The following is a 23,262-nucleotide window of genomic DNA, read 5'->3' on the forward strand; positions in this document are numbered from 1 at the left end:
ATGAGCCTCCCTAGACGAGATGCAGTACTCTGGCAAAAACTACAGAATGGAAATTGCCCGCTGTTGTTGCTCAGTGGCTGGGGGGCTCGGCTACTGATCTGGAGTGCCCGGGCTCGAACCCCACCGCGGCAGCCGCGTTTCGCTAGCAAAGGTGTGCGTGTGGTGTGCGATGTCAGTGCACGTTAGATACCCAGGTGGTCCAAATTTTTCCGGAGCCACCACTACGGCGCCTCCCTATTTCCTTTCTTCTCTCAGTCTCTCATTTTATCCCTTCCCTTACGGCGCGGTAAATGTGTCCACCAATATGTGAGAAAGATACTACACCATTTCCTTCCCACAAAAACCATTTTTCAATTTTTCTTTACCAATTTTCAATTTTTCTTTCAATTTTTCTTTCCAATCCACCGCGGTGGCTCAGCGGTTAGGGCACTCGGCTACTGATCCGAAGTTTCCGGTTTAGAGGGTTGACAACCTGAGGCCGAGGAGTGCGGTTGTGATTCGCGTCGGCTCCGCAAATTATGTTTCTTTGTGCCGGAAACGTTAATCGGATGTTGGATTCAATGAAACCTTTGTGCGTGGGAACACGTCAGATCCATGTGGATATCAAATTTGTGACTATGAGTGCAACCGTTTGTCTGTGGTTATCGATTTTGTGCGGACCGCCTGGGACGTGCTAGGCGTCCGTTACGCCTAGCCTAACTTCGGCCGGAGACACCGGCCCGGAGGCCCCTTCGCCGCCGGTCAGCCGCCAATTCTGTGGACCCACCATGTCGATGGAGGTGACCGTCGAAGGTATGGACCTGAATCCGGAACATTATGACAGCAGCTGGGTTGAAGTGCTCTAACGAAATGTTGAAGCGAAACACCAGCGGAAGCTTCTCGAAGCTTCCAAGGAGAACGCCAAGATGGAGACGCGCCGTTTCGGACGCGGGGAAGCCGGAGACAAAATTGCAGGTAGGCCGTTTTAGGCCCTACAAAAGCGGCTCCAAGGAAAGTGGCTGAACGATCGGTCGCTATGAATCTTCCGAGATTCCCGGATGAATAGAGAGAGAAAGAAAGACAAACGGAAAGGCAGGGAGGTTAACTAGGCCGCGCCCGGTATGCTACCCTACACGTGGGAAGGGGAACGGAGGGAGAGATAGAAAGGACAGAAGAACAAGGGGAGATGATCACTTTTCCACATGTCCGGATGAAGGTATCAAGGTAATTATTAGGCCTCGTGAAGGCCTGGTCGTGATTAAACGCACGTCGAGCCCGCTGATCAGTCGGCCCTCGCCAAGGCTGCCGGACTCGGCTGGTCGGAGCAGGACTCATGGTGTGTGAACGGAAAGCAAGGTACGGTGCTCTTTCATTTCTGGTTCTTTAACCGAGGCGTGAAGGTAGCTGCAATCCGTTGCTTTAAACTCGACGACAAGGAGCACGAAGTTGTGGCCAATGTGATTGCACCGGAGGATTGCGGGCGAGGGGTAGTCCACGGGACCTCTAAGAGATTCACGGAAGTGTTGTTGAAAGTACTGAGAAGGGATCCGAAGAATCCAACCGTCGCTGGAGTGCGTCCGATGGGCAAGACTTCCACTATTATTATTCCCTTTCTGGAAGCTGACGTTCCAAGATTTGTCAGGATTGAAGGCATACTCATGCCCTGCCGGTTGTTCAAAAAGAGATATGAAGTCTGCTTCAGGTGTGGAGAACTTGGTCATCGCTCCGATGTGTGCGATAGTGAAAACCCAAAGTGCCGTGGCTGTGCGGTGGTGTCGCCGTCCGAAGATCATCAGTGCATTCCCAAGTGTCGCCTATGTGGAAAGGGCCATATGACGGGTGACAAGCACTGCAAGGAGCTCTTCCGTACGTTACACGTGATCAAGAAGAAACAGTTTGAAAGCAAAGTTAGCCGCTGAAATGGAGGCCAAGAAGCAGCACCAAGTCCGTTTCTGCCGTTTAATCTGGCGCAGTGGGTCCAACGAGCGACCCATGAGCCATCCGAGGCACCGTTCCGCTTTGTTTCCTCGCCTGCAGCCGCCTCCGTCCAAGACGATGGCGGAGGGCTCTCGATAAAAGCAGCAGCAGCCGCCGCAGCCACAGCAGCAGCAGCAGCAGAAGAAGCAGCAGGCGCCGTCAAACGTGGATTGTGTAAGTAGTGTCTCTCACGACTCGGATGAAGTGAAGGCTCTCAAATACCAGAACCGATTATTACAAGCGCCAGTAAAGGTGCTGTAGGAACAGGTTAGGGCGATAGGCAGGATTTCGCAGCCGATGAATGCTAAAACGCAGCCGGTGGCGTTGCCGCGGAAGGAACAGGCAGAGCTCCCTAGGGAAAGTCCTCCAGCAACAAAATGAAGACAGGTTCCGAGGAGGATCTTGAAACCCGAACGCAAAGATTACAAAGTCGACTGAATAAAAAGGAACAGGATGATCAGATTTTTCAACAGCAAGTCATGGCCGCTTTGGAGCACCTGAGGGCTGCTATGGAACACATAGGTGCCGATATGGCAAGCAGAGACAAGAGTATTCAGTAGGTATGTCAGGAAATTAATAACCTTCAAAATGGCTCTGCGTCACCGTAGGCATACCATTTGGCAGTGGAAATGTAGGGGCTTCGGTCGCAAACGCGCGGTACTCCAGACTTTTGATGAGCAGCGACATACCCGAAGTAATCGCGTTACAGGAGTGCGGTAAGCACGCCAAGCCGGCGAGTTACAAATCGTACATAGGACGAGGTGACAACACGCAAGTAGTCACTCTCGTCAAAAGGAATATAACGGTGTTGCAACACGATACCGGGACTACAAACCTATACCATATTTTGATTGAGGTAATCCCGCAAAAGGGAAAACTCAATAGTTTGTTCATTCTCAATGTATATAGTGCGCCACGCCAAAAAAGTCCTTACGGATTCGATGAGCTCTACGCGAAAGCGCGCGTGATCTCGAAGGGATGACCTCTTTAGATAGTCGGGGACTTTAACGCGCATCACCCAGCATGGGAGTATAAGTACACGCAATTAAAAGGACGCTAAATATGGACTAGTATCAGAAGAATGGCCTAGTGATTCTGACAGATCCCCTCAAACCTACCCGACAGGGCAACAGTGTTTCGACAGAAACATCTCGGAACGTAACTCCAACCGGAGGCCCCATCACCGCCACGCGGTGCTACACGGACGAAAACTTGGGTAGCGACCATAATATTGCCACACTGCTCACATTCTGCGAGCGCCGCCATGCGGCCGATCGGCATGGCTGGGCTCGTGTGGAAGCGAAGAAGACGACGTTCCCGCTCGGACGCGCGCTGCTGGTCTTCTTGGCCTTCGGATTGAAAGCCCCCTTTTTTGTCGCCCTATGTTTGTCGGCGACATTTTGGTGGAGGTGCGGGGATTCGTCCCATGAACGCTGACCCCGAGGACAATTCTGACGATCCTCAGCGCCGCTTGGACACAACACCCGTCCACAAAGCGAGCCGCCGCCTGTGAGGCCTGCAATATGAGTGTCAGCCACTGCCACTGACGAGGTCGGTGCGTACCATGACGTCTACTACTGGCAGTCAGACAGGTCAGCCTTCCGGCACTGTCCCACCGGTTGTAGTCCTCACACCTCGCTCGCCGCCAACCTTCCACGGCGATCGATGCGAGGATGTCGAGGACTGGTTGTCCGGCTTTGACCGTGTGGCCACTTTTAACCTGTGCGACGACGACCGAAAACTACGAAACGTGTATTTCGCGTTCGAAGACTCGGCGAAGACATTGTTCGCGAACCATGAGGCATCCATTACCAGCTGGGAAGCGTTCCGTCGTGACTTGCTCGCTACCTTCAGCACCAACGCACGCAAGGAAAACGCCGAAATCGCCCTTCGCTCCAGGTCACAGCAGTCGAACGAAAGAGTGACATGTTTATCGAAGCTATGGCGCGTCTCTTAAGTCGGGCTGACCCTGCCATGCCCGAGGCTACGAAGGTGCGCCACCTCATGCGTGGTGTGAATGAGCAGCTCTTCGCTGGTCTCATACGCGACCCTCCAAGAACCGTCGCTGACTTCGCCCATGAAGCCACGGCCATGGAACGTTCCTTGCAGGAACGCAGTGCGCAGTACGGTCGTCTGGGCAGTGCTGCGGCCACCAAATATTGCGCGTCACTGCCAGTCGCCGGAGACGAGGCGCTTCGAGAGCTTGTGCGGAGTGTGGTTCGAGAAGAACTGCGCAACCTCCGCTTAGATGCTCCACCTGCCAGTGTTGCAGCTGTAGCCGATGCCGTCCGTGACGGAATTCGGCGAGTGGTCCAGCCACCACCGCCGGATCCGTACATCATGAGCTACAACGAAGCCCTACGAACACCGCAGCCGGAGCCGTACATCATGAGCTACAGTGAAGCCCTGCGGAGACTTGCGCCAACGCCACAGGCATTCCGCCTTGCTGCCGAACCAACGCAGGATACCTTCCCCCTGTCGAGCTGAGTGACCCGTGCGCTGTTAGAAAAGCGGACGTGTGGCGTACATCCAACAACCGGCCACTGTGCTACCACTGCGGGGAGCCTGGTCATGTCCTCCGCAACTGCCTATACCGGCGGATGGGATTAAGAGGATTTCCACCGAGCGCACCTCGACCACGCTATGGTGAGAGACCGCGAGACATTGAGCAGTACCTGGCCGATCATGTGCTGCCCTCACCGCCTCCACGACGTCAGTCTAGGTCGCCGTCTACAAGACGGGTTCCCAGTCACACATCATCCGCTGACCAATTCAGACGCACGTCCCCCCGCCGGGAAAACTGAAGACGGCGGCCTCTGGGCGTAGGACCGCCGCTACCGCAGAGTAAACAGCCTCCATCCGACGGTTGTATGCGACGACCCGAACGCCGATGAGCCCAGCCGCCGACCTCAAAGACGATCTCACCGCCGACCGCGGCGACGATGCCACCACCGACCCCACCGGCGACCGCGTCGACGACCACACCGATGACCTCACCGACGAGTTGTCAAAGAGTTGTTTCCGCCGCCAAATTCTTTTTGCCGCCGATGGCTATGCCGTGTCAGCACTCGTGGATACCGGAGCCGACTTTTCGGTCATGAGCAGCCACCTAGCCACGACGCTCAGAAAGGTTCTAACACCTTGGCATGGGCCGCAGATACGCGCAGCTGGTTGCCATGTGGTGACGCCGGTTGGCGTCTGCACCTGCCGTATAACGATCCGAGGTGCAATTTTCATTGGCTTCTTCGACATGCTACGAGAGTGTTCCAAAGAACTGATTCTCGGCATGGACTTCCTTAAAGAGTATGGCGCGGTCGTCAACCTGCATGAGCAATTGGTATCGTTTTCGATACAGCAAGCCGTTGCTACAGACCCCGAGCCGCACAGAGCAGCACTACGCATCTCTCACGATCACACAACGATACCGCTGAGAGCAAGCAAGTTTGTCAGTCAAGTGTGATACCAGCTTCTGTACTCGGGGCATTGCCGAAGCGAACATGTCGCTGCTACTGTCTCGGCAAGTTTGCGTTGCTCGCGCCCTTGTCGACCTTGTTCATGCGCGTACCCAGCTCTTAGTGACCAACTTTAGTAGCGAACCCCAACATTTGACAAAAAACACAGTGATTGCCCATTTTGAAGAACTTGGCGAGCATGCCGTCCAATGTGCCTTATCCACAACGGGCCCCGGAACAGCGGAACAGGACACGGCACCAGCCATTACGATCGATGTGAACCCTGACCTTCTGTTTATTCAGAAACGCCGCGTGGAAAGCCTCATTGACTCTTTCCGCGTCTGTTTTGCGTCAACCTCTAAGGTTCATCAGACGCCAATAACTAAACACCGCATTTTCGTTGATAGTGACCAGAGACCACTATGTCAGCGTCCTTATCGTGTTTCGTCGAAGGAACGTGATGCCATCCGCCGCCAAGTTGCCGAAATGCTCCGCGACGACGTCATACAACCATCGATGAGTCCCTGGGCATCACCTGTTGTTCTCGTCGCAAAAAAAGATGGCAGCCTACGGTTCTGCGTGGATTATCGACGTCTCAACGTTACCAAAAAGGATGTATATCCACTGCCACGCATTGATGACTCATTAGATCGCCTCCGCCATGCTACCTGCTTTTCGTCACTCGACCTGTGTAGCGGTTATTGGCAAATCGAGGTCGATGAACGTGACCGAGAAAAGACCGCCTTCGTTACTCCTGACGGATTGTACGAATTTAAGGTGTTTCCTTTAGGCTTGTGTTCAGCCCCTGCAACGTTCCAACGTATGATGGACACCTTACTAACTGACCTGAAGTGGCAGTCCCGCCTTGCGTATCTCGACGACGTCGTGATTTTCTCCGACACGTTCGAGGAGCACATGAAACGTTTGCGTGCAGTTTTGGACGCCATTCGTTCCGCAGGTCTGTCTCTGAAGCCTGAAAAGTGCCACTTCGCATTTAGGGAGCTCAAGTTTCTTGGCCATATTGTGAGCACTCAGGATGTTAGCCCTGACCCAGAAAAGATGGCCGCCGTTGCTACATTTCCCCAGCCAACAGATAAACGAAGCTTGCGGCGTTTACTGGGGCTTTGCGCCAATTATCGGAGGTTCACTTCTCCAAGTTCGCAGAGCCACTGACTCGCCTGACAAAAGACTCCGAACCGTTCTTCTGGGGCCAGGATCAGGAAACAGCTTTCACAGAACATAAGGCCCGCCTCCATTCTACGCCTATCCTTGGCCCCTTCGACGAGAAAGCCGCAACGGAACTGCAGACAGATGCCAGCAATGTTGGCCTCGGTGCGGTGCTTGTTCAGTGGCAAGACGGTGTGGAACGCGTACTCGCATACGCAAGTCGCACTTTGTCCCGTGCCGAAATGAATTATTCCACCACGGAAAAGGAGTGTCTCGGTGTTGCGTGGGCAATCGCCAAATTTCGCCCCTATACCTGTACGGCCGAATTTTTCAAGTCGTGAGCGATCATCACTCCTTGTGTTGGCTTGCTAACCTTAAAGATCCATCGGGGCGCCTTGCACGGTGGAGCCTTCGGTTGCAAGAGTTCGACGTCACTGTCGTGTATAAGTCGGGTCGGCAACATAGCGATGCAGACTGTCTCTCCCGAGCTCCTCTTCCGTGCCCACCAGATGAGCCCGACGACGATTCTGCTTTCCTCGGCGCTGTCACCACGTCCGACCTTGCCCGCCACCAGAGGGCCGACTGCGAACTGCTGCCTCTAATCGAGTACCTCGAAGGAATCGCTCCATCTCCGCCCAGACTCTTCTCTCGCGGACTTTCGTCGTTTTGCTTAATAGATGGATTCGTCTGCAAGAAAAACTACGGCCCGATCGAAACTGCGTATCTCCTCGTTGTTCCAACCGCGCTTCGTCAGGAAGTTCTCGCTGCATACCACGACGACCTTTCTTCTGGCCACCTTGGTTTTTCCAGAACATTGGGACGCCTCCGTCACAGGTACTACTGGCCTCGGCTTGCTGCGGTCGTCCAACGCTACGTTAGAACCTGTCGTGAGTGTCAACGACGGAAGATACCACCGACAAAACCGGCCGGCCTTCTGAAGCCAATTGATCCACCGCAAATCCCATTTCAGCAAGTCGGCATGGACTTACTGGGCCCATTCCCAATATCCTCCATGGGTAACCGGTATATTGTTGCCATGGACTACCTCAGCCGCTACTGTGAAACCAAGGCTCTCCCCGTGGCACCGCGGCTGAAATTGCACAGTTCTTTGTTTGCCACATTATGCTTCACCACGGCGCCCCCGCGGTTGTGTTAACTGACCGGGGAACCGCGTTTACCTCGGCTCTTACACATGAGGTCCTGCGTCTCAGTGACACCAGTCATAGAAAATCGACTCCTTACCATCCTCAAACGAATGGTCTGACTAAGAGGATGAACAAGACCATTGCAGATATGTCTGTGTATGTCGACGCTGACCATCGCAACTGGGACGAAATACTTTCTTACGTCACGTTTGCGTACAACACCGCCCTCCAAGAAACGACGCGCTTCACTCCCTTCCGTTTGGTGTACAGCCGGGACGCCCTGACCATGCAGGACGCCGTGCTGCTCCCAGATTGTGCCCCTTCGTCGGTCACCGGCGCTGACCAATTCATTCGTGAAGCAGAAGCCGCTCGCCACCTTGCTAGACAACGGATTTGACAACAGCAGAAAACTGACGCCCAGCGTTACAACCTCCGCCACAGGGAGGTGATTTACCAACCCGGCGAGCACGTCTGGGTATGGAGCCCTATACGTTTGCGCGGGCGCTCTGAAAAGCTTCTGCGCCGCTACTTCGGCCCCTACGAAATGCTACGTCAACTCAGCGAGGTGAACTATGAGGTGTTCCCTCAAGGAGTCGTCCGCTCTTCTCGACTGCCCAAGTCTGAAGTCGTCCACGTGGCCCGCATGAAACCGCATTACTCCCGTTATCCATTATCGGAGTTCACATTCAGTGCCGCCGCCACACGCACCTTCGCACTTTCTGTGCCTCAGTTCTGTTTTCCTCTTGCCGGAGGCATCGAGGCGATGCCTCTTGAAAGGAGGGGGGGGGGGGGCAATGCCACACTGCTCATATTCTGCGAGCGCCGCCATGCGACCGAACGGCATGGCTGGGCTCGCGTGGAAGCGAAGACGACGTTCCCGCTCGGACGCGCGCTGCTGGTCTTCTTGGCCTTCGGATTAAAAGCCCCCTTTTGTGTCGCCCTACGTTTGTCGGCGACAAAATTATCGAAATTGCAGTCTACAACAAGCAATTTTCATTTAATTTTTGCCTTTCCCTTAACAATGGCTCTGCAGCAGACTATATCCGACCTTAGTCACCCCAAGGTGCAAGAACTGTCATCAGACTGCCACACTATTTCACATGATGTGGTCAATCCACAGTTATACAGACGTCTCACAAACACTTGACACGTGGGAGTCCCTCCAGCGAGCCATCGATCCAGCTCAACAGCGCTGGATTACCCAGCTCGCATTGGAGGCAGCAGCTTCCCGAGGGATCCCAGCCGACGTTCTCTCAAGCTGTGCAACCGACCTTCGGTTGGTTCTCCTATTTGGGAGTAACAAAGTTGGCAGACGCGGTTGTTCTGATGCGCGACTGTTCTTTCAATCTTTCCTCTCACATCTTTCAACTCTCCTCTGTCTGCACCCGGAAACGATTGTGGCTCATCTCGAGCCAGTGGGCCGACCCGTACACTTCCCTTTTCATATTTCCTTCAGTCGCAACAACAACGCTACACAACAAAAAATTGCGATGCAAGCCCAGCGCGCTGTCCAACTAATAAAAACAGTTGAAACGGCTACACCTTTCCTGCAACCCCTTTGATGCCTAGATCTGCTCTCGACAGTGAAACAGATTGGGTTTTTGAAGCGAAAGCTTTACTACGCCAGCCAGCGATCCATTTCGGCTCGCCACGCACTTCAGCCGTATGCCATATGCTGTGTTCCGTGGCCGACGAACGACCTTAAGCCGCCGTTGCCTAGGAACGCCGCAGCCGCGCTCCAATAAGTGGCGCCGCCGTCGACGCCGCTGCCATAGCTGCTCGCTCCACCAGATGTGCTCCGCTGGGGTAGAGGCAGAGGAGGTGGCCTCGCGGGGGGTATATATATATATATATATATATATATATATATATATATATATATATATATATATATATATATATATATATATATATATATATATATATATATATATATATATATATATATACAGTATTGTGCGTTTTTATCGCTGACACTTTCAAAAATTTCCCCGCCTCAACCGCTGGCTCGTTTGCGGTGAAACTGCACACAGAGCTTGCGTTATTATGGTAACTTTTGTATCGTAGCAAGTTTGACAATGTTACTTAGTTCAGGCGCACATGATGCGAAAACGTAAGCGTCTACGAGAGATCGGCGAGCCAAAACCCGCAGACGACGCTTTTTCGCTGAGAACCGGCAGTGGCGCCATCTGTTTTCGGCAGCGGAAAGCGTCACGACTAGGCCGCCGAGGCGAGCGTTGCAAGGAGCGCGGGCCCTTTGAATATGCCGTTCGGCATTTGCGTCGTCTCGGCGACAATCAAAACGAAATCCTCTGAAACGGCAGAAGAGGCGGCTATAGCCCTCGCCCTAGCACATACCCAAGGGAGCATCATCCTCAGCGATTCCAAAATGGGTATCAATAATTTCGCTAAAGGGCGAATTACAAACACCTCCCTTAGAATCCTTAACGCAACCAAATTCTCACCAAATTCTTCCGAATTGATATGGGTCCCAGCCCATTCGGGGAATCCGGGGAACGAGGCAGCCCACAATAAAGCCCGAGGTTTCGTCGACCGGGCAGTGGATGAGTCTGGCTCCCTGAATTTCACGAAGGACTCAATGATCACATATCATGATCTCACCAATCATTTTAAGCTAGAGAGGAGAATTTTCCCCCCTCCAGACAAAAGACTTACTAAAGAACAAGAGGTTACGTGGCGTCGTCTACAGACGAGATCGATACGCACCCCATCACTCCTCGCGCACATTTATCCAGATCTTTACAACCCAAACTGCAAACACTGTGGCCAACGTGCTACCTACGATCACATCCTGTGGGACTGCAAAATAAAGCCACCTCCGGGTGATCTAGTTACAGCTCCTTCTCTCGAGCGGTGGGAGACCGTGCTGGCTAGCTCTGACCCCAGAACGCAAGTTTTGGCGGTGGAGTGGGCTGACAAAGTCGTCGAGGGCTATGTACTCTCGACCACTTAACGCGACCTCTTGCCAAGCTCTTCCCGGCGAATAAAATGTTTTACAATCAAATCTGCTTCAACTGAAGCGCTTACAACATTTTCGGCTAATTGAGCGGAAGAATATCAAAACAACTGATAAGAATATTGTTTGATCTCTTCTTCTGCCGAGTGGCTTATCCAATTCAACTCATTTCGTCTGCTTTCGGGACTCTCTGAAAGCATCGAAGGGTGACACCACGAAGTCCTGAGCTGCTGTTCTCGTTTAATTTCGTTGTGTGGTGCGAACTTTTTATTCTTCCCTGCTGTTCAGACGTCTTCGTTGCACTGTGTTGTGTGTTGAGCTGCGGTATGCCAACTTACAGGGCGAAAGAGAAAGCTGCGGCAGTGGTGTGGCTAATTGAGAGAAACTCAATGCACTACGTCCGCAAACAATTTATGGTGCGGTTTCGTCGGCGGCCACCGTCTCACACAGCCGTTTCGGAATGGCGCCATAAGTTTGAAGACCTTGGATCTGTGAATAGGCAAGCAAGAAAAGATAAAGAAAAGGGACACCGTGGAATAGGTGATGAGGTTGAGGGGGTCTTTGAAACCAACCCTCGTATGACATGCACCCGTGCTGGGCTTCTTTTCGGCGTAGCCCCATCGACGGTGAGCCGAGCACTTCAGATTAAAGGATGGCGTCCGTACAGGGTGCGCGTACACCAGCACTTAAGCCCAGCAGACAAGGCCCAGCGGGTCTCATTCTGTCGCTCAGAGCAGCAGAGACTGGCAGCAGATCCTGGACGCCTCGATTTTTTGATGTTCAGCGACGAGGCTGTTTTTCACCTGGACGGCCAAGTAAACCGGCAGTGCACACGTTTCTGGTCGAAAAACAACCCGCATTTCACTCACACCAGGGCCGTGAACTCGCCACGGACTGTTGTCTGGTGCGCAATTTGGCGAGAGGGAGTGGTCGGCCCGTTCTTCTTTGAGGACACTGTGACTGCTGACTCTTATCTGCGCCTGTTGAAGGAACGATTTCTGCCGAAGCTGGTGGAGTACCACATGCAGCAGCAGCTATGCATCTTCCAGCAAGATGGCGCCCCTGCTCACTACGCAAGTAAAGTTAGACAATGGCTCAATGAAGAATTTCCGGGCCGGTGGATGGCGCGTGGGTCGCCCAATATGTCTTGGCCACCGCGATCGCCAGACTTGACGCCGTGCGATTTTTTCGTGTGGGGATACATAAAATCGCGCGTCTACAGGGCTGGAAGCCTTCACAGTGTTGAGCGTCTTCAGGAGCATATAAAAAAATAATTCGACACGATAAGCGACGACATGAGAGCTGCAGTGTTCAGCGAATACGTTCACAGGTTGCAGCGATGCATAGACGCTGCAGGAGGCCACTTTGAGGATTGATTGCTTTGCAGCCTGAACGTCGATCTTTTACTTGCCAGCTTTCCAACCAATGCAGCTGCAAGGGTGAGTCGGTGGCAGATCATTCTTAAAACAGTTCAGAAAGATACGGACACATGCACGGAACGTACACACGAGCGTACGGCGTGTACTGCCAATAAATTAGTATTGTTTCTTTCAACATCCCACCATTCCCTTCCGACGACGGAGCGTCCTGCGAGAAAAAGAGCCGTTCTTCCGGCCTAATGTGTGTATATCGTTTTAATAGGGCAAATGATGACATACGCCTGGAATTCGTTTGTTTTTCAGTGCTATAATTTGAAAATACTTAAGATGAAGCAAATGCCGAATGGCATATTCAAAGGGCCCGCGCTCCTTGCAACGCTCGCCTAGGCGGCCTAGTCGTGACGCTTTCCGCTGCCAAAAACAGACGGCGCCACTGCCGGTTCTCAGCGAAAAAGCGTCGTCTGCGGGTTTTCGCTCGCCAATCTCTCGTAGACGCTTACGTTTTCGCATCATGTGCGCCTGAACTAAGTAAGCACCATTGTCAAACTTGCTACGATACAAAAGTTACCATAATACGCAAGCTCTGTGTGCAGTTTCACCGCAAACGAGCCAGCGGTTGAGGCGGGGAAATTTTTGGATGTGTCAGCGATAAAAACGCACAATACTGTATATGCGCCTGGCCTCGGTGTATATATTGTAACCGCTATGGAGAGCGCGCAAAAGACGCAACAATGACAGAACGAAGCGCGGAAAAGACAACGCGCTCAAGAGGCGCCAGAGAGAGAGAGAGAAAAACTTTATTGGCGCCAAAAATTGGTCGATTCAGCGGGATCCGGGTGTCTTCATGTTGAAGTTCCGAGTCTTGCAGGGGTGGTGCCCTTATTCCAGGGCCCCACTGAGTCTTGCTACCTCATACGCATGCTGGACCAGTCCTTTTTGGACCACCAGCACGCTGCTAGTGAGCAGGCTCTCCCACTGTTCCGCTTTGGGCTCTTTTAGTTTAAGGAATGAATAATTGTTTTTACACTCCCATGTAATATGGTATAAAGTGGAGGTGGCTCCACACAACTTGTATGTGTCCGCTACTGGTTCGGAAACATTTTGTGAAGTATGTGTAAGTTATGAAAGCTTCCTGTTTGCAGTCTACGCCAACCGACTGCCTCATATTGCGTTAATAGCTGGTGTGGTGGAGGATACACTATCCTCTGTCCTCTGTAGTGATTTAGGATTTCCGCGTACGATGGTTCCACCGTTGTGGTGGGCTCAGGGTCACATGATGTATCTGCTCGGTTGGTAAGCTCGCGAGCTAGATCGTCGGCCCTCTGATTCCCAGTCACCCCGATGTGCCCCGGCACCCAAAAAATTTTGTGCTGAATTTCTTTGTTCGGGGGTCCCGCCTGGAGGATGATGCGTAGCGCTCCCTTGCTGATCCTACCATTAGTGTAGTGCCTGCATGCTTCTTTGGAGTCAGTGATTATTGTGAGCGATTTATTTCTGCGGTATCCTTCAGCTACTGCTAGCGCAACAGCAGCTTCTTCCCCCTCGGATACTCTGCAGCCGCTCTGTGATATACTAGTGACTAGGCCCCTTTGATGGTTCACCACCACCGATACTACTCTGTGTTCCTTCGTGTTTCTGTTCCATCGATGCAAAGCCGCATCTGTGTATACTACATTTGTTTTTTCAGCTAAGTGCTTTTCTACATACATAGTGCTTTTCGCAGCCCTTTTCCCTGCGTGCAGATTAGGGTCCATGTTGCGAGGGATTGGGCACACCCTGAGTGTTTGGCGAATGTTATCAGGTATGCCCGCAACCCTATTTTCCACTTCTTCACTTAAGTAGCCCAGCCTTCGGAGGAGCGCTCGGCAGGTGGTTGACTGCTGGAGCCTGTACATTAGGGCCCCAATTTGAGCTTCCTTTAGCTTGTCAAATGTATTGTGGACTCCCAGCTTGAGGAGCTTTTCGTTTGACGTATTTCTTGGTAGATTTAGGGCCGTCTTGAAAACCTTCCTGATTAAATTGTCTGCTTGTTCTTTTTCGTGCTGTGTCATCTTGTGGTAGGGGAGTGAGTATGTTATGCGGCTGACCACCAGGCTCTTGACTAACTTGATCGTGTCACTCTCCTTCACGCCAAATCTTCTCTGTGATACTCTGGTGATCATTCTGCTGACCTGTTGCATTGATTGTTGGAGAAGGCTTAGGGTGTGGCTGCACTTCTCCCTTCTTTGGACCCACATTCCCAACACTCTGATCATGTTGCGTTCCGGGAGGACCTCCCCTTCAATTTTTATGTTGTATATTTCTTTGGATGATCTCTTGCCTACTCGTAGAATTTCCGACTTCTCGGTGGAGCATGCCAGGCCTCTCTCTCTGGCGTAGTTCTCCACGCATGTGGCTGTCTGCTGCAGGAGATCTTGTTTTTGCCCTGGGGGCCCTGGCTGATCCAGATCGTTATATCATCGGCGTACATAGCGTGCTGTATTCCCTCTATCTGGCTCAGCTGTCTGCCTAGCCCAATCATGGCTATGTTGAAGAGGACCGGCGAGATCACTGAGCCTTGCGGGGTGCCTTTGTTTGGTGTTTCGAAGACCTTGCTGCGTAGGTCCCCCAGTACAACCGTAGCTGTGCGGTTTGACAGGAAGGCCCTTACGTAGTCGTGTACTCTTCTTCCGCAGTTGGTGGTGGTTAGCCCTTCACGGTGGCGTCATGGCTGGCGTTATCGAACGCGCTTTTGATATCCAGTGCCATGATGATGTTCTCCCCTGTTTTTGGGGCGGCTTCTGCGACTTCCTCCTTGATCTCTAAGAGGATGTCCTGCGTAGATAGATTTGTTATGAAGCCGAACATACTGTGCGGGTGCAGATCTTCATCTTCCAGGCATTGTATTCTTGTGATGACTCTCTCAAAAAGCTTTCCTAGGCACGACGTGAGCGAGATAGGGCCCAAATTGATTATCTCCAACTTCGTGCCTGGCTTGGGAAGAATCATCACAACTTCTGCATGCTTCCATTCCCATGGCAGTGTGCCTGCTGTCCACAGTGTATTGAGGTAGTCTGTGAGTTGTATCACCGCTTCATCGCTGAGGTTGCGAATTAGCGAGTTTCTGATTTTATCGGCTCCTGCTGCTGTTGTTTCTGGTAACCGCTTGATGGCCGCATAGACCTCTTCCTTGGTTATCGGCCTGTCGAGGTGCGGGTTCTCCTCCCCTTGATATTCTCCTTGGTATCCTTGCGGCTTGTCTGTGCCATAGAACTCCTTCTTGACCGCCTCCAGGATCTCTTCATCTCACTCTTTGCTGTTGTGGACCAGCCTCTGGATTGCTTTCCCACTTTCTGCTTTGGTCTTTGTTGAATCCATGAGGGCTTTGAGTATCCTCCACGTTCTGGCCGTGCTAAGGGTGCCGTTCAGAGAGCTCCTAAACTGCTCCCAACCCCTGTCTGGCCAGGTGTGCCGCATACTCCTCTGACTTCTTGGTGACCTCTGCGATCTTGAGTCGTAGATTCCTGTTAAGCTTCTGTCTTTTCCATCTCTTTGTGAGCCCTCGCCTTGCTTCCCATAGCCTAAGCAGCCTCGGATCCACTTCCGGTGTGACTTCCGTTCTGTCTATCTCTTGCGTGTTTTGTTCCTGAAACTCTTTCAGCTGCTTGCTCCATTCCTCTAAGGAGGTGATTTCGCCTTGCATCTGCCCACAATCGCCCCGGAAAGCGTCCCAGTCTGTTATGTGGGAGGTTCCAATTTTTCTTTTAGTATTCTCTGCTTCAATAGTGGCCTTGATTACATAGTGGTCCCTTCCCAGGTTCTCCAGCAAGTTCTCCCACTCGACCTGCCGCGCTCCTCTGACAAAAGTCAGGTCTGGGCACGTGTCTGGGCTAACACTGTTCCCTAGTCGCGTTGGTTGGTTCTCATCTGTTAGTAGGGTGCAGTTTGCATTTTTCGCTGCTATACAGATTAGTTGTCCTTTTTTCTCTCCTTTCTGGTAGCCCCAGCTGGGGTCTCTCGCGTTGAAGTCTCCCGCGATAAACAGAGTGTTAGATTTAGCTAGTCTTCCCACCTCCATGAAAAGCTTATTGAAATTGCATCTCTTCTGTCTGGGTGGGCTATATAGGTTTACTATGAAAGTGCTTTTGGCCTTATGCTTCTTTTTTGGAATAACCTCCGTTATAACGTGCTCTATCCCCGTGTCCTCAATTTCGTCATGCGCTATGGTGACTAGGTGGTTGTTAATTAGAGTTGCCGTGGGTCCATTTTCCTGGCACTGGCATCCTTTTAAAACCGGAGTTATATTAGTTGCTTGTAAGAGAATTAAAGAAGGCGGGGGAGCCCTGCGTGTATATGAATCGCTGCAGTAGTCCTTGTTGGCGCCGGTAACACCAACAGTTCCATTGCCATATATTTAGTTCGCTGTTGCCTGCCATGTCGTTGTCTTATTGTTGCTAGTTTTGTTTTCGTTCCCAAATCTTCTTTCGTTGAAAAGCCTATCCCGGGCTTCGCTTGTAATTTTTTTAACAGTGTGGTTTTTGGTATAGCTACGTAAATACTGGTTTTCCAGCTGTTGCTGCTGCATTTGCGACTGCGTTTGTGATATTTGATTTTGTATGCTGCGTAGAAGGCTTTCCATGCCGTTCTCCGCATTACCTTTCATTACGACTGGTGGGGGAGTTGGACTCCGTGGTGGCGTTGGCACGCGCACCGGGCTGCCTGTTTTAAGAGCCTGCTGCTCACTGATGTATTCCCTCAGTCTTTCTTTGAGCTGCTTGTTTTCCTCTCTAAGGACCTTTAGTTCTTTCTTATCTTTTTGATTTCCTCTTTCTCATGATTATTGTTTTGCGCATTTTGCGGAAAAAGTGATTTGGGAGGGCCTACTCCCCAGCTCACCTTAACGCCGCTCTTGGTCTGCTTCTGCTGTTGTTGTTTAGGTGGCGTCCCATGTTTCTGGCCTAGGGGCGGGAAGGACTCGTCCCTGGGTCCTCCGCTGCTGCTGCTGCGACCCCGGCTCCGGCTCTGGCTGCGCTGACGGAAGGCTCCCTCGTCCTGGTTGCGAGGATGACTGCCACTCCTGTCCCGCTCCGAGCTGAACCATCTCGGCCGGCGTCTTTTGCTGCGGCTACGACTCCTTCTCTGCTGCTGCGCCCCTTGGGGCGGGCGCCCTCTCAGTTCTGCCGCTGACAGTCTTTGTTTGCATTCCCTTGCGCCGGTCAGGTGCTCTCCTCCACAGACCATGCACTTGACTTGACATTTATGTTCTTCCTTCGGGTTGCTTGCTCCTCAGCGCCTGCAGGTTTTTGCGCTCGGTGTCGGGCATACATGCGAGCGATGTCCTTGCATGCCGCATACGAAGCAGCACTGCCTCGTGGGCCTGTAGGGGTAAGTTTGGTACTCTCCCGAACAAAAGAGGACCCATTTAGGAATGTTGGGTTTCTCAAAGGAGAGTAATGCCGTCTCCGAATTACCTAGCATTCGTGCCTGCTACAATCCTGTTGTCCTGCGTTCTCAATCTGAGCTGCGATTGGAGTTCTTCCGTCATGCCTGACGGCAATCCGTGTATGACTGCCCGTGCGATATCGCTGGGTAGGGCGATGTAGGCTTGTACTTGATATGTTGTGCCTTCATACGGTATGCTCTCGATGTTTCTTATTATCTTCGCTGTGTTGTCGTCTGAAGTACTTGCTATGATGATATTCGCTCTTGGCCTGAGTCTGACTATGAAGTCTTCTGCCTTGATAATTCTATTGCTCGCTTCTACGATAGCTCTTGTAGCTTGATAGGGCTTCATTCCTTGCACTTTAAGTCCGCCTCGTGGCCTGATTATGAGCTTCATATCGTCCCTGGGTAGCGGGGGCAGCTTCTGCCTTGTCCCCCTCCTCGTCTCCCCCTTTTGTATGTCTTCCTTGCCGCTCTCAGGTTGCGTCACACCGTCTGCGGCCCCGTTGGCTGGCGCCATTTTGCTGTTGTTGTTGGTGATTCCCAGCAGGGGTTGGGCACTGTCTTTTCCCATCTGCTTTGCCCTCTTTGTTTCCTGGATTGGTATATTGTCCATCCTGGTTCTGTTTCCACGGCCCGCCTGCTAAAGCTCATCGTGTTGTCTTGCTGCATGGCCTCTGCTTCTTTAGCTTCCCGTGGAAGCTAAAGAAGCAGAGACGCCAGAAGAACGCGCCGCACGACTCGAGAAGCGTCGTAAAGAAGCTGCGGCTAGAAGAAGTCGTGCCACGTCCCGGAGTGATTCTTCAAGTGCGGAAGAGATTAATTGGAGTTCTCGAGAGCGTCGGAATGAGACGCTGCGTAGACGACGTGCCGAGTAAACGAGGCTTTCGCAATTCAACTACGGTTAACAAGAGCTAAACCACAGCCAATTTTTGTTTTCGCTAATGACGTGGCATGGATATAATATTTTATTTATTCTTTGTGTTATTTCCCGACGAGGTGCCTACTGCGGTGAAAACAAGACGCAGGCGGTGCAGGGTGCGGACGCAGGAAGGCAGAGTTCGCGCAGCACGCGTTCTGAGAGACGATTCTGTCTGCTCCTTATGCTTCTCAGGGCTGGTCTTGGTACTCCTGTTCTTGCGGCTCTTAGGCTTCCTGGAAGTTATAGGGTAATGCTATAGAGGGTTACTAAGTATTCTCAATCTATTTCTAGAAGTGTTGCTTATACAGCCTGAGAGGGCACCCAAGCAGGCTTTGAAAATATGAAACGTGCAAAATTAGAACTTAAGCGCAGAGTAAAAACTTAAGACAGATGTTTTCCATATGTCTCTGTTTACAACAAAAAATAAAAATGAAATGAATCCCAGTATAATAGCTAAGAAAAAGATGTTAAGGAAGCCAACAATCTCAAAAACCAAAGAAAGCACAGTAGAATGCTTTAGAGCGCACCTCTTATGCGCCCGTTCCTGCGTTGAGCGGTGCGGCTCGGCGCTGACCTCGGCGTAACCGAGCGAACGAGCGCATCGCATCGCAGGATAAAACTTCCTGAAGGCCACCAGCCTCTCCGGCCGACTATAGGCCACAGGGGACAGCACATGTCAACTGACTATCACTGCGGCTGCGCGCCTACCCTCTCATCTTTCAATCTTTTTCCCCTCCCCTCCTCCTCCTATGACACGCCGGCAGTGGGCGTGGAGGCTAGCCCTCCAGTAGACAAGCCCGTGTCTTCCCACTTTCATCCTTCCCTACAACCACAGAGGAATAAGAAGGATAAAAGAGAGTGAAAAAAGAGTGCCGAGGAGGACAAAAGTCTTCGATAGCGAAGAGAAAGCGAAGGTGAAAGCGGTGCCCTGAAGGCAGGTCACAGCGAACAGCGGCAAAAAAAAAAAAAAGTTGGTGTTTTAGCTCTGGTTAAACCTGGAGTGACGTGATAGATAGCTACAGCTGGCCCTTGCTGAGTTGAACTGCAAAGTCGGTCTTGCGTCGCTCCGTTTCGCTGGGGGTTCCTTTTTCATCTTCGTCCCAGTTGACATGGCGCATATGCACAGCTGTTGCAGCTCGGTTTCGTCGGCGCCTGCTCCGCGCCATGTGGCTGGTCACGTGACCGCCACGCCGCGGCTGCACCGCCATGGTCACGTGCCACCGCCACGCTGAAGGCTCGAAATGCTACCGTAGTGTAGCTCTCGCTACAAAAATAGAACAGATTGTTCTGGAGGACGCACTCCCCTTAGCGCGTCTCAGTTCACGCCCCCGGTCCTCCTCTCCCCGCGGCCTTGACGAAGCGGCGAGTGTGGACTTGCAGTTCGATGAGAAGTCAGGGGTGGGTGACGCAGCCTGACGCGAGCTGCGGCGCCTAGGCACGTTCTCGGTGCCGCTACCCGCTTCCAGAAATTTCGTTCTTGGTTTTTGGACAGCGCTATATGCACCATACACACGCGTCCACGGCTTTATAAATCTGCTACCGCCTTCGGCGTGCGGAGAGCGTCTCTTCTCTCTTACCCCCAACCAGCGTCAATGAACTCCTTATCGAAAGTATAATGTTGAAGGGTAGCTGTGCGGGCAATGAGACGTGCGATTTGGGCGCACCGTTTTGATTAGCATGTGCGGGATCTTCCTTCGCCCGTTTATGAGATTTTTTGGTCAGAGGTGCAAAGTTTTGTGTTAAAATGTGTGGCAAGAGCAAATAGTGTCTAATATGGTGTGTTGTACATGATCAGCTGCGTGCGCGAATGATGGTCACTCCCTCGAAATGTAAGCAATCTGGAGTAGCGTAGGGCAGACGGCAAATAAGGCACTGAACTGTGCTACGAACCTCTGAATTCCAAAAAAACTACAATATCCCCGTGTCGGAAGGCGAATTCAATGTCATTTCCGACTAATCGCATCAGCCTGCGCTGACACGTTTGCTTGCGTTTGCTTGCAACTGTTTCCAGTGAGGGTATCCCAAGGAGAGGCTCAGCTATAAGCTCGGCGGCTGCGGATCGCTGTGCATGCTGCAGAAGCCCAAACCCATGCCCGCCTCCGTTCCGCACTACATGTTCCGCCTGGGGTCGCCTATGATTGAAATACTACAGCAGCTGTGCTCAAAATCGCACTGCTCAGAAGCGTATTCGTCGGTCAATTTTTCTTCATTTGATTTGTTTTATGACAATTTAACGTCCCAAAGTGACTCAGAATATGAGGGATGCGGTAGTGGAGGGTTCCGGATAATTTAGGCCAGCTGGGATTCTTTAACATGCACTGATATCGCACAATACATGGGCCTCACTCAAGCTTTTCGCATGGATCGAAATGTGACTGTTACGGCCGGATCGAACCAGCATCTTTCGCGATAGCAGCCCATAACCATAACTATTGAGCCACCGCGGAGTGTTTTTATTTGTAATTTCGACCACAAATAAAAAAGGAAGACATTCCCATCATAGTGTACATTACCCCCTACCCCTATCATTTCTTACTATCGCTCCCCCTTTCTTTCCATCTCCCTGTCCTGCTGGTCGCAGCTCAGGAGCTTCAGGATTCGATGGCAGATGCCGCGGCTAGCAACATCTTCTTCCTTCAATTATTATTTATTAATAAATAGCCGCTAACAACAACAATATTCTCCTGTGGTTTTCTTGGTTTTCATGACTATTGGCTTCCTTAATATGAATGGCATAACGTGGCCCTTAACTCCTTACCCTTGTCTGCATACTATTGAAAATGGCGGCGGCACATTCCCTAGAACAACTGCTTTAACCAGTGCTGATGGTATGCGGCGTTTAACATCCCAAAACTGCATATGGGTTACGAGACACGCCACAGCGGAAGGCTCCCGATTTATTTAGGCCATCTGAGGTTCTTTTCCGCGCATTGACATCTCGAATAGCACGCCGGCGTTTTTAGATTTCGTCTGCATCGAAATGCGGCTGCCGCCGCCGCGATTCAATCCCGCCACCTTGGGCTTGAATCCGCTTTTTGCACAAGATTTGACGCCCTCTGGTGAGTGACGAAAATTCGTCTGCTATTAGTTGAAAACAAACGCACGTAGGAGACGCACGCGCGGTTTGGCTACACGAGGAGCCAGCTGCGCCTGCGAAGGGGCAAGCGTGTGTGTGTTTGTGTGTCCTTGAAAGCTGCCGCCATCTATTGCACGCGCCTGTCACTAACTTGGACTGCGCATGCGCAGTAGGAGCCGGTGGTTTTATTTTCAACCAATGGAGCTGGAGGAGAAGAGGCGCGCATGCGCACAGAGGCCCTGTCAAAAAGGTGGATAACACGTGAATAGCTCCAAGTAGTTCACTCACAGTTATAAAGTTGAAGATCTAAATTGGGTTTTGAAAGAAACAGCAATCGCCAGTTGTATTCTGATTTGAGCCCGCACGGTCTCGGGCATAAACGAAGTCGCTTAGAGAAGGTTCTTCATGAGAGTACGACAAGTGCCCCCATCCCTTGTAGTGGCATGAAGACTTCATCAGGTTAAGCAAGGTTTCGGCACCGCTTGCAACGTAAATGTCGATGCAACCACTGACGCGGCTGAAAAGGAAATCCTTGGCGACGGGGACAGGTGCAAGATGCTTAACGCCGAAAGGTCAGGCGGAGTGGCATAGACACTGCTGAAAGCACCGCGAAGATCCACCATCACTACAACTATAACACCCTGATAAGTAAGAATGAGGTCCTCGAGCAGTTTGTTGTAGAGGTTACTGAGGAAGCATGAATGCCCTTGTGACGTATCGGAAACTCGTAACGGCACTGAGGGGGTGTATAAAATGACAGGTCTACTAATTTTACTGAAAAAATGGCTTTTTTTTTCCTTTACACTCTCTCTGGTTTTTTTGTAGGAGAAAAGTTTCTTTCTGACTTGCAGCTTAAGTTTAGGCCCTATTAATTACGAAACAGCAGCGTCCAACAAGCCACTGCATCTCTGCATGCTCACCTAGGGCTAAGAAGAAGTGAACGAGTGCTCACCGGAAGTGGGGGGTCGTAGACGGTACACTTGCTGAAGCTGCCGTCCGCCAGGATGGGGATCGCCATGTTTCTCCACTCCTGCACGTCCATGTGGCGCAGTGCCTCGGGTGGCTGGCACCAGTGGTCCAAGGGGCGGCCGACGATACGGTAGGCGAACGCGTGCATCAGGAGCACAGTCAGGGAGACGAAGGTGCAAAGGAGGACCCATCGCTGGAACCAGCCATGGCCCAGGATGACGTATACGTTCTCCTGGATGACTGCGCGTGAGTCCGCAGACACGAAGCCGTCCAGTAGACTCGGCACCGACCGCGGGCTCTTGCATTGGTCTTGGCCGCTGTCCGCTGCCGTCTGCATGGTTCAAGGTCCTGCTGCAGGTTGCGTTCCCCCGCGAACTTTTATCTCGGAAGGACCGCAGAACTTGGGACCGCGTAACACAGGCTTGCCAGGCTTAAGCCTTGTAGGCCACGGTGGCTATCGACGCTGGCGGCGCTGCAGAAGCCGGCGATGGCGTTGTGCAGAAGTGTGGCGGCGCAGTGGCGGTCGACTGAACGGGAGGGGCAGCGCTTCTGTTCTTCAGTGCCGTAAGCGATGCAGCAGAATACAGGGAAGCCTCGAAACGCGGTGCGTGCCTCCTTCTTCTTCTTCTTCTCCTCAAGTAATATGCGTGCCTCAAGCCAGTCGCTTCTTCTTCGTTTGTTTCGCGCGCTCACGGGGAACAGGTACGCGCCCATGACAATGCGTCTTTTTCTTTATTTGATTAAGTGATCGAAAGAGAAAACGGCTTTGACGAACCACTAAGTCCGAAGTGATGACTC

The 23,262-nt window shown here is 52.0% G+C and overlaps 1 protein-coding gene across 1 annotated transcript in view; it reads right to left on the reverse strand.

The window, feature by feature from the left end:
- LOC144120279 (solute carrier family 22 member 7-like) overlaps positions 1 to 22,801 on the reverse strand; it is a 32,277-nt gene extending 9,476 nt beyond the window's left edge. Inside the window, exon 1 of the mRNA XM_077652675.1 lies at positions 22,448 to 22,801. Within this exon, the coding sequence (XP_077508801.1) occupies positions 22,448 to 22,801 (354 nt within the window). The remainder of the gene's footprint in view (positions 1 to 22,447) is intronic.
- Between the last annotated feature and the right edge of the window lie 461 nt (positions 22,802 to 23,262).

Source organism: Amblyomma americanum, chromosome 2 (assembly GCF_052857255.1).
Source record: "Amblyomma americanum isolate KBUSLIRL-KWMA chromosome 2, ASM5285725v1, whole genome shotgun sequence".
Classification (NCBI taxonomy): Eukaryota; Metazoa; Arthropoda; class Arachnida; order Ixodida; family Ixodidae; genus Amblyomma; species Amblyomma americanum.